Source organism: Plectropomus leopardus, chromosome 1, assembly GCF_026936395.1.
Source record: "Plectropomus leopardus strain MGB_pleo_1.0 chromosome 1, ASM2693639v1, whole genome shotgun sequence".
Taxonomy (NCBI): domain Eukaryota; kingdom Metazoa; phylum Chordata; class Actinopteri; order Perciformes; family Serranidae; genus Plectropomus; species Plectropomus leopardus.
Genome location: NC_142176.1, coordinates 31862391 through 31874424, shown reverse-complemented (window position 1 = coordinate 31874424; position 12034 = coordinate 31862391). Strand labels below are relative to the sequence as shown.

The following is a 12034-nucleotide window of genomic DNA, read 5'->3' as shown; positions in this document are numbered from 1 at the left end:
GTAACAGCAGGAATCGGATGCACAGGACATCAAGAGCTCATTATGCTCTTTACATGCAATTAATCAAACAATGTAAACACAGCTCGCCTCAGCCGCAACAGACAGAGCCGGATTTCTCTGGTGGTAATTCAAAGGCAGCGTGCATGGTACAAGACTAAGTAAATAAAGGAATGTGATGGAAAATTTAAGATTCACAGCCAATCTGGAGATGATGTAAGAGCCGTAAGCTTCCTGCTGAGACCACACACACAAATATATCTGCCTCCTCTCTGTCGCTGTTAAGCCTTTAGTCTCCTCCTTTTGTGAAATGCACACAATGTGTTAATATGAAAATATCCACACTGTGCAGGGAAAGTGGCGCTTTGTAACAATGAAAGAATTACATGAAGAATGCACAAGTAGAAATATAGAACTCCTACTGAGACACTTTTGAGGCTGGGCATGTACATGTTTGTTCAATTGTGGTGATCTGGGCTTGCATCAGGAATTTATAATGTTTAGAGGAGGAATTTGTTGTTTGAAAATGTAAAACTAAGCTTTTTAAGGCTTAATCGGTGATGGCGATGCAAACATTTTCAGTCTGTAGTCATGTTCCTTTAGCTGATGTTAATTCACAGCTTTATACAGGGTGACACACTAGAAAGTTAAGTTAATTGATTAGAATTGATTAGTGATTTATTATTATTATTATTATTATTATTATTATTATTATCATCATCATCATTTTGATTACAGGTCTACATTAAATTTAAGGTAAATATACTAAATCACTAAATCTGCCTTTTAGCAACCACAAAAAATTGTTTTATTCCAATTATTCTATTACTGGTCATGGAAAAATTGCACAGTGCAAGGCCATAGCCATGGAGCAAACATTGGAGGGGGACAGGGCTCTGGGAGTACCCTCTAAAAATTTCAAATTTGAAACTCATTTTCTTAAAAATAAGCAAGTAAATCCTGCAGTATCCTCTGCAGTACACACATGCAGGGCAACATAAATGACTGATACCTTATTTTCTCAGACTTTACAAGGCTGATCTGACAAATTTAACACAACAAAAATCTAAGATAATGTATTTCTCATATGCTAAGAAAAAGCCTTTGAACAATCCATCATTGTGCGTTGAAAGGAGTTGGAAGTTCTCTCTTGTTTCAGATATCTTGGTCAAGTGTCTTTGGCTTGTTGACTCCCTTTCTTTTAAACCTAAGGTTGACAATCTTGGTAAAAAACTGTTCTGGGATATGGTGATCTGTTGTACATGAATGCGTCTGCACATTGCATGCATATAAAAATTATGATGCTCTCATCACCTCTGTACTTTGCCCAGTAGAAACTTGTGACAGTTGTCAGAAGAAGAATGAAGTGAGTCATTCTTACAATGCTTGAGCTGTGTCTGTCGCTGACTAAAGCAGAGTGGCCATCGAGACGTTCACAGCTTCTTTCCCCATCCTCTTGATTTTCTCGTTGGTATGTTTTCAAGCACCAGCCACATCTGCAGGCTCTGTTTGAAGAAACCTTTGCAAAGTGTTATAGTCTGGATCAAACGTGGGAGTTAAATGAGTGAAATCCAGCATTCTCTTTGCTCCAGAGCTTTGTGGAAAAGTACATTGACTTTTAGGTCTAAGTGAGGAAGCCATACAGGGACTTCATACTGGATAAACATGATGAAATGGGCTGAGGCTGTCAGAGCTCTTTTAAAGCTAACACATACTCCAATTTGCATTTAACCTCATGTGACATAACTGTGCCGCCGCTATTGCAAATATGATTTACCTGCCGTCAAATACATTTTTCAGGCAGTGTTATTTTGTTCGCCCAGCATTTTATTTTAATTTTGTTTCATGTATCAGCTTGTGAAAGAAAGAACTGATTTTTCTTTTTTTTTTTTTAAATGCCAAATGTCTCATTGGAACAAAATTTGCATTTAGGTTGCCTGACAGTCACACTGCCACAATCGGACTTCACAATCATGCCTGCAACGCTATGTGGAGAAGCTACTGAAAGGGCAGCATTATACGACAGAGCACCTCAAAGCATCAGGCCATGACAATGAGGCTTGTCCAGAAGTGTCACCTTTCTCGTTCTTGTCTGTCTCTGTCTCCCTCAAACTCTCCTTGTTTTTTTTTTTCTATCTCTCACTATCTCACTCTCTCTCCTCCTGTCTCATACACGCATCAACACACACACACACACATACACACACACACACAGTAAGACAGAACATCTTTATTAGCCCTCTGTATACAGTCTGTGCTCAGCTCGAGATTGCAGGACTGACCCCTCGCTGTGAGCTGTACAGGGGAAATGTTTACCGAAACCCCACAGAACATGCCATTAACCTCTTTCTAGATAGAAGACAAACACGAACCTCCCTCCATGAGGGCAATAAAGATGGGAACACCTATCCAGGACCATCACGACAATCATCTCATTATGAAGCTGCAGGAGGCGGTAACGAGCTAGGGAGCCTGGCCTCCCAGGGACTCTTTCGCCGCAGTGTACCTGTGTGCCTAACATTCAGTGAAGTACCTGAAATGAAATGCAGTGAAGTGCAAACAGCTGATTAACCCAACAGTGAGGAACAATATAAAGCCCCCCAAGTCCATCAAACACCTCTGCCCCCCTTTTTCAGACCAATCTCTACTTTATGCTATTTCCTGTCTCTTCCCTCCTATCTTCCTCTGTCTCTGTGCCTCTCTCCCTCCCTGGAGATTTAGATGGATATCCTGAGGCTCTGATTAAAGCCCCGACCTGGGAGGGTGTCTTGGTTCGTGGTGGTGAAAGGAAATGGGGGGGCGGAGGGGGCAGCACAGAGCCTGGGCACTATGAGCAGCTTCTCGTTCTTAGGGACCCGCGGGCGTAATTCAATCACACCTCGATAATTCCCCTGATGTGAGAGTCGAATCCCCCTCACTCACATCAAGTACAGATAGACACCACAAGCTCATGCTGATCCCAGATTGAGGGTCTCCTCCTGGGTGGGCTTAAGAGCCCACTACTGGGTACGCTTTACCTGTGTCGTTTGAAGAGGCCATTATTTTAATTGAAAAAGTTACCCGCCCGCCAAAGGCAAATGATAGAAGATGGGGGAAAAAAAAGAGAGAAAAAAACGGGAGAGAATTAAAACAAAAACACCAGATGGTGATATACATGGTAAAAATGATTGTTTATACTTACTGTTTGATTATATGTGATAATGAGAGCGGGATTCCTCAAGGCAATTAGTGTCTGCGGCAGCCATATTGTGAGAGGACAGGGGAAGGACGGTGCAGGCTGTTATGAAGGAGCGCTTATCAAATATCTCCGCCGGGGTGATTAGTGTAATAAGACACTGCAAGGTGAGATAGGCCACTCACACTCTTTTAGTATGTCGGTGTGTGTGTCCATGTGTGTGTAGGTTAGTGAGCAGGAAAGAATGTGTGTGAGAGCGAGCAAGAAAGAAGGCTGAGAGGGAGTCTGAGAAAGTATGAGTGACTCTTTCCATCTGTTTCCATATTTGTGTGTGTGCTTGAATGTGTGTCTTAATGTATACTGTGTCCCCATGTGCCTCAGCATGTGCACGTATGTGTGTGCGTGTGTGCAAGTGTGATATAATCCCAATGTTAATGTAGGTTCCCATGCCAGGCTGGCTGCCCCAGGGGCTTTAGCCTATGACAGAGGGCAGATCGGGGGCACTTACCCCTGGCAGAGTCTTCTGTTCATGGAGGGCGCTCTGGGCCTTCAGTGCTGACTCTCTGGCACAGTATGTTAGAAAGGCACATCCTGGAAAATCAGGGAGACAGCAGAGAGAGATAGGCTTATTCCACAATGAACCACCATTTGTAATAAAAAAGAAGAAAATTTTTTACACTGACCAGTGCTAGACATAGCGTGTTCAGTGCCCTAGGCCAGCTTCCCTTGCCACCACTACACAATAATAATAATAATAATAATGATAGTAATAATAACAACAATAATGATAATAATTTATTATTATATGTAAATTATATATATTTATTACTAACAAAAACTAGATCTGATGTAAAATAAACAAATATAACCAACTTAGCTAACAAACAATAATAAAAATAGCAACCAAATAAGACAGAATTGCTTGTTTCTTCTTCATCCTGTTTTTGCACTGCACTCTGGACAGCTTTTTACCCTAGATGGTATATGTCCCCTATAGCCTGGGTTTTCAACAGGGGGTCCGCAGCCCCGAGGGGGTCCACAAAGTCACTGCAGGAGGGCTATCAAATTAATGCTTGATAACTGAGATTTCTAATTTTTTCTAAGTTTTCTAATTTTGATTTTTTATTAAATTATTACAGACATTTTTTTGTGAGCCACAGTGAATTGTTCTGTGACTTTTCAAGACTCTGACATATCGCCCACCTGTGAAACCACCAGCAGTAGTGGAGAAGGTGAAGCTAGCGCACTTAGCCATGATACAACTGCTGCTGAAAGCTACAGGCAAGCACAATAAGAGAAGACCTTAAATATTCAGAGAATATCAAAAAGGCAAGTCCGTTTTCTGCAATATTTGTAGTAGGAGGTCCCTGCCTTCAGCTTAGACCTGAAAAAAATTAAAGACCATTACCCTAAAGGAAGCTCCACCACTTACAGTGACAGATAATTTATGGGTATAGAAAGAGCAGAGTTATGGTATGTTGAGCATTTTAGGATGCTGAATAGTAGTAAGGACTTATTAGTTGACCACAAAATAAATAATCCAAAACATAGGCCACTAAGTCATATGTATGTCATTATGATGATCTAGGAATTTAAGCATTTAGCATCCATGAGATACAATGTCTAAATTGTAAAAATACTGAATGTAGGAGCACAGATTTAAAAACATCTTAAGCTTCCCCCATCATTTTTATGTAAATTTAGGCTAAACTCTCAAACACAGATCTAGATTTTCATTGGATATCTCAACCATGGAAGTCCATTTTAAGTGCACCATGTAAAGCCAGTGTAACACCTCTCCATTGATGTTTGTTCAGAGATTAAGCATTCCCACAGTCCACCTAAAACACACACAAACACACACGCACACACGCACACACGCACACACACACACACACACAAGGAAACCTTCAGAATAGACCCATAGATTTTTGATTTCACTGGAGTAATTCCAATCCACACAAGCCATAATATAAGACTTACTGGAGTTTTACAACCTATTGCCAAAAACATGTATTATATTAAAATGGAATTCATATACTGTGCTGACAATTGGAATGTGGCTCTCTGAAGTTAATAGCTCCATACCCTCAGAGAAAATAGCATGCTGGTAGAGAAATAAGATTACAATTTTTACACATTTCTGAATATGACAACCCCTTCAGATTAGATTTACTGAACTCATGCATACATTGAATGTTTGTGAGAATATATGCGTATTGTTTGTATTTTTGTTGCTTTTTTCCCCATTAAGTTTAATATGGACTGAGCAAAATGAAAATGCAAAAATGTTCAACATACAGGTGTAAAAACAGGTGTGTTCCTGGAGGTTAAGTTTAAATCAGGAGTGGTGTTGGAAAATGCTTAGTCATCCCAGATAGGGTGTTATCATTTTCTTTTCATTACTAAAATATATGCATACCCTGCTTTCTGATGAATGATCACTTTCATAGTTATTGAACCGGGCACAGGAGGAAAAAGTCAAACAGTATGCATATTTCTTTTTAGCTGCCAAGTAATTAAAATCCTCTGGTGATGAGCTGAAACTGTACCCTCCACACATCTCTAGAGACTTTTCTTTAAGTTGGAAAATTCAGGCAAACAGAATGAATATGCATCGATAAATACGTCCCTAACAAAAATGTGACAGCTTTCATTAAAGGGTGAGTGGTTGCTCTGTTACGTGCTTGGCAGAGCTGACAGTGGGTGACCCCGTTCAGAAGAGGTTTTGCACTGTGCAGCATAATTTCCCATTACTACATGTCACACCTGCTGCCAAGGATTCCCACGGGAGAAACGAAACACACATACTCTCGCACACACACTCACACATACAGATGATACCCGGCATGCAGCACATAGCGCCCATCAGCCCCCCAAACCCAGCTACACACTCTGGCGCCCAGCCAAGAGAGCTCCCTTTCACGACAACCTTCACCCACCTCCACAACTAGGCAGTTACTCAAGAGGAAAAATCACCTAAACGACACTGATGAAACAGCATGCCACACAGCAAAGCAGAAAAGTTTGGGTGCCTGGGGAAACACTCTTCAGCCTTTGTGACATTACAAAACTGTGGGACACGAGCTGGGGCATCCCCGGGGGGGCATGTTCTATAGCAAAGGGTTATGTGGATAGTAGGCTGGTACTGATACCTTCTGCCCCCACCCAAAACCTGTTTTTTAATGTTTTTAACTAAGCTGTTTTGCTGCATATTGCAGAGAACTTGAAAACATCTTGACAAGATTTAATCACATGGTTTACTGTGGTTTAAAATGTCCACACCACAAAAGGGTGTATAAACTCATGCAGCAGTGATGGAGTTTTTCTCAACAAAGTTTTATTTGACCATTGTCCTTCCAGGAAAGAAGCTTTTGTCCTTCAATGAAATATATAACTGCAAAAAGGGTTCCCTTTTAACATCAAAACAATCACACTGTAGAGTGAAACAATTCTAAAACTGAAAAACAAAAACATAATTTGTCTTTTTTTCTTTTTTAAATGTCACTTCAAAATGGGTTTAGTAACACTGATAGAAAGAAATACAGTACATTGACACAAGCAAATGTATATTTACTTAAGTACAAGCTTGATGCACTTGCATTTTTTTAATCATTTTAAAGGGACAGTTCACCTCCAAATCAAAAATACATATTTTTCCTCTTACCTGTAGTACTATTTATCAATCTAGATTGTTCTGCTGTGCGTTGCTGAGTGTCAGAGATATCTCAATTATAATGGAACTAAATGGCACTGAACTTGGTGCCACAAGTGCCAAAACATACATATGAAAAGCTCAACAGCAATTTCTCGTTCCAGAAATCATGACCTGAGCTCACAACAGGGTCTACAGATTATCTTAAGTATCCAGTACATTTAATTATTACATTCAAGAGAAGACATTTCTCTGGCTGATATCTCCAACACTCTGCAACTCACAGCAAAACAAACAATCGAGATTGATAGACAGATCTACAGGTAGGAGGAAAGATATGTATTTTTGATTTTGGGGTGAGCTGCTACTTTAAACTTTTACTTTACTGCATTTATTTTATAGCCGTAGTTTCAAGATATTTCAGATAAATATTTGACATATAGATACAATGCGTAAACTACCCAACAATTTATAAATTAATTAAAGTCATCTCCAACTCAACCAACTGTGGCATCAGTGCATACATGTTATGCCTCAATAATCATAGTTTATTACTGCAACTAACACAACTACGCCTTTACAAATATTTTAATTCAAATACTGTACTTTTACTTTAGGGACATGTTTTACTGCAGAATTCCATACTCCATTATAATGGAGTGTTTTTATAATGTAGTGCTTGATTAAATGATGTGAATACTTAAGATCTGAAAACTGGACCACTGTTCAGTTTTTCCCGCAGCATGCTTAAAGCAAGTGAAACTGCATCAGACACAAGTGAAGCGATCTTTCCCCCGCTGCAGATTTGCTTCAAGAAAAATAGCATGTGATACTATTAATTCAAACAGTTTGTTAAACTGGTTTTCTTGTGCAGCGTAGCCTTTAATATTCAGGCCATCTGCGTGGCTACCTCGGCTCCCTCGCAGTGGTGGGAAACTAGCGGGACTTTAGGAAAGCTTCACATCCAGCAATGGCTTGCTCAGGGGACGGCTTAAGCCCAAAGGACTCAGTGACTGGGAAAGCCAGTTGTGAAACAGATGAGCATTCAGCTCGGAGAACATGAGGAAAGGCACAATGATACCGTTTGAGGGGAGGTAACAAGGATGTAGCAGCTGGTGGCAGGTTAGGGCTGTCAGCTTAAAATTTTAAATTGACTAATTGGCATGGGATTACATTCAAATTTGCAAGTTATCCCACATCGTTGTCCCCTTGGTGTTATGTGAAATCCTACAAACAGTGCTCTTAAAAAAATATAGCATTTTATTTTTAGGCTGTCTGCACAACATTACCAAATGAAAACTTTAACAGCAAAAGCAGACATGATGTTCATTGTGATGTATTAAGTAACTTGGGGATTAAAGCAAGTCTTCTCAGGTTTTTTTAAAGTCATGAAAGTATTTAGCAGTAATGTAAAGTGCAGATTATTTGAAGGAAAAAGGATAAAACATGAAAAATGAAACAGTAGTTTGGTCCTTTAATGCTTCAATGCTTCTTATTGCTGTTATGGCACCAGTGCTTAAAATGTATGGTATTAAATTTTGGCAAATAACTCAGATAACATTTAAACCTTCCTTTGTGAATTAAAGTTTGAATGAACTAAACATTAGCCAAAGACTGGATGAATTAAGTTGCATGCATTAAATGAGTAGAAGAAGAGTAAAGAGAACGTGGCTCTGATGGTGGTTCAACAGAAGGACTGGTGGCTTCCTGTGATGAGCAGGTTAAGTGGGGTGAAAATAATACTTTGGTAATCAAAGACAATTTAGCACACTATAATTTCAGCGTGGGACAAAAGTTCAACAAATTACATTTAAGGCAAATGAAAAAGTAAACCCTGCAAACTAGTTCAAAGGGAAAGCAGGAAATGTGAAATGTCTTTGCGCTTGCAGGACACGTTTTGCGTAATTACTTAAAGAACCCACCAGCACCACCGCCACCCCCTGTAACGCTTCTTCCAACAGTTTGTTTTAGCATGGAAATTAGTATGTGCTCACAATTGCATGCATCCAGGCATTAAGAGTAAATTGTGCTTTTTTAAGGCATCAGGTACCTGTAATTGAAATAACTCCAGAACAAATTTGTATAAAATTTCAATTCATTAGCAGTGAATTCATGAATAATGAGCAATTTTCTCTCCTCCAGTCTCCTCATACATGTCTGATCCAAGAATGTTCATTAAAGTGGGAAAAGAATGCAAATTAATTTCCAAAAAAGATCCAGGCACAAAAAAGGGAAAGAAATCACGTAAAACAACTGGATGCTGCTGAATGTGACAGCCTGACCCTCTCATGGGTACTGAGACAAATAGGATGTGAGGATTCATCAAGCGCTTCATGTTTCCGTGTTAACCACAGCTATTACCTGCTGAGCATCTTTCCATCTTTCACTCCATCTACATTCAGAGCGGGCTGTTCAGAGCGAGTTAGCTGTCTGGTTCACGCACAGCCCCCTTTCTAATGATCAGAGAGGTCACCTGTAGACTTCAGCTACACCTGTCACTCAGCTTACACAAACTGTCAATCACCGTCTAACACTTCCCCTACAACACACACCATAGATAAAAACCCAATACAAGCATGGATTTGTAACTCCTTGTGGCTGTTAACAAAAGTCCCCAAACTATTTTTCCAAAGAAACAGAATTGAATTTCACAGAAAACCACAAAACTGTCTCCAAATCGAAAAGACACTTTCACTGATTTGTTGTTACATTCTTTGACTCATTTGCAATCAGATATTAGTGCCCTACTGTGGTTTACTTTTGACATTTCACTGCCTAAGAGGGTTTTTTATGTCAATTTGGCAGGCTATTTATAGCCAATTACACTGCATGGACCTACCGAGGAGAGGAGAATGGATGAGGATATTTAACAACTCTTTGTATCTCTTCCTCCTGGCTGCGTGGTGCAGCTCCGAGTCCCTCCTCTCAGCATCAGAGACGGATTGATAGATAACGCTACTCAAGCAAAAGATTTGCCCCCCACTAACATTCAGCATGTCTGAACAATGCATGCGTTCTGGCACTGACACTAAGTATTATGATAATGTAGTGCTCAGCGAAATGATGGATGTTAAACAGCACGACCTGGCTGCACCGCACACCGACGAGCCCCGTGCCCGCCAATAGTGTCAAGTCATCCCACGCACTGCATAAGGCTCCCCGACGACACAGAAACTATCAAACCGACATTAAAGGCAACAGTGTCTAACAACTACGAGGCTGGATATAATCATTTGTTAAAAGAAACATGAAAAAACAGCTTCTCAATAAACATCAACATACAGCTAATCCACTGGAGTGTACTGGAAACTAAAAAATACAAAACTCCCCAGATATTCTGACGAGTCCCTGGAGATACCCGAAATGCCCAAAGTAAGAATTCACAAAGCACAAAACATCTGTTCAAACTGATGCAGTACAATCCACATGAATTAGTCATGAGCAAACATGACATATTTTGATCTGCCCTTAAATCCATAATTATGTTGTAATTCTGTGTCACAGGACTCGGGCTGCGAAAAAAGGTAGTGCTGCAAATCATCCATTAGGTACGGTTTACTAACTGATGCCAACAGCCATGTACATCATCTATCCGAAACAAATCAAATCTCTCTCAACCACAAACTAAGCTCAAAGAGGGATTTCAAAGTAGTAGTCAAACTCAATTTATGGCACTGCACTAAATCTTTATGAACTTTATGTTTTGGGGATCGTGGAGCCAAGCTGATTATATCCTCCCCCACTCATCTGTCGTTCTGCTGTGAAAAATGTTTGTGTTACTGTTTAAGATAAAAAAAAATTGGCCTGAATTTGTGGCAGTGTTACAACACTGGTAACCTCCCAGGACTTTGACTTAATAGCTAGCCAATATCCATCGGAAAATTATGTATTTTTGTGCACTAAACAGAACTACTTTTTAAGCCACTGTGCAATAAATATACTTTGGGCAAAAGATTAGTGCAAAACCTTACACTATATAGAGGCGGAGTAATCAACTCAAGCTCTGTACTGCTCTATTCTTTATTATAGTTGCACAGCTACAACACCTGTCTGTGTAGATTAATCCCATTCATTCAGGCAGTACAAAAATGAAACTATCCATTGGTCTGTTAGAGTGTTTGAAGTTACAAAGATTTTTCAAGCACACTCATCCCATGGCCCTCACATCTAGCCCCCATATGACATCATGACATCATTAACCCAGAGAGGTCAAGTTGTCGAGGCCTCACCGACCACCAGTAGAAAATATAAATCCCCTTTCATGAGTAGCATAAGGTCTTTAACTGTAAAACTACAGTCCTGTGGATAATGGAATTTTTGTCCTAAGACTTTTTTCCCATTTGTTTTATGGACAAACGTGATGCATTACTGTATTGGAAGGATCTAAAAACATTTCATTGTTAAGAGATGTTCTTTAAATCTGCAGTTTGACCCTTTGCAGCAACAGTCAGTGACAATCTGTGAACACAATACATTATCACCTTTTAAGTTGATTTTATAAACTTGTTAGCAAGTTTATTTACACACTTAGCACATTAGCATTAGTTAATTTAGAGACATGTGTCTGGCCAACTGAAAAATGTAAAATCAATATTCACTCTCCCTTTATCTCTGTTTTAGTTTCCTCTATCTGTCTTAAGGAAAATGTATGGAAGCTCCAATATATTCTAGTCACGTAGTCTGTCTTTACTTTGCCTCCTGCTGGGCAGGTACATGAGTGTAGTTTTCTTCAGCTGAAAATAGCTGCCAGCAAAAGCTAAAAACATGGCTATGAGCATCATTAGAATGAAGCTTAATGGTTACGTTACAGACTAGAAAAACAAAACAATGAGCTGCAAAATGCTAACAGATTCTGTAAAACTAACGGGGACCGCAAAGTCAGGTGATAAATCTCTGTGGGTTCATCATCAAGTGTTATTCCTTGTGTTGTGTTGTGTTGTGTTGTGTTGTGTTGTGTTGTGTTGTGTTGTGTTGTGTTACAAAAAAAGTAGCCTTGTGATCCATTGTTAAGGCATACAAAGTAGGATTCAAAAAAAAAAAAATCAATCACCACTTTTGATCCACTAGAAGAGCTCTTTCTGAGTGAATCTGGGGTTTTTCTTCATTTTCACTTTTACTGGTGATGTTTACAAAAAGCAACCAACGATTCCAGCATAGTAAACCTTTGATATAAAAATAATTTATTTGCTTAAAAATAATATTTTATT

General features: G+C 39.5%; 1 protein-coding gene across 7 annotated transcripts in view; it reads right to left on the bottom strand.

The window, feature by feature from the left end:
- The window catches only part of celf6 (CUGBP Elav-like family member 6), a 159817-nt gene that overhangs the window by 144650 nt on the left and 3133 nt on the right, over positions 1 to 12034 (bottom strand). For all 7 annotated transcript variants that reach the window (XR_015777003.1, XM_088080173.1, XM_088080178.1 and 4 more), the window contains exon 2: positions 3681 to 3763. Coding sequence is in view for 6 of the 7 variants with exons in the window: in XM_088080173.1 (XP_087936299.1) it covers positions 3681 to 3763 (83 nt within the window). In the remaining variant the exon portion in view is untranslated. The remainder of the gene's footprint in view (positions 1 to 3680; positions 3764 to 12034) is intronic.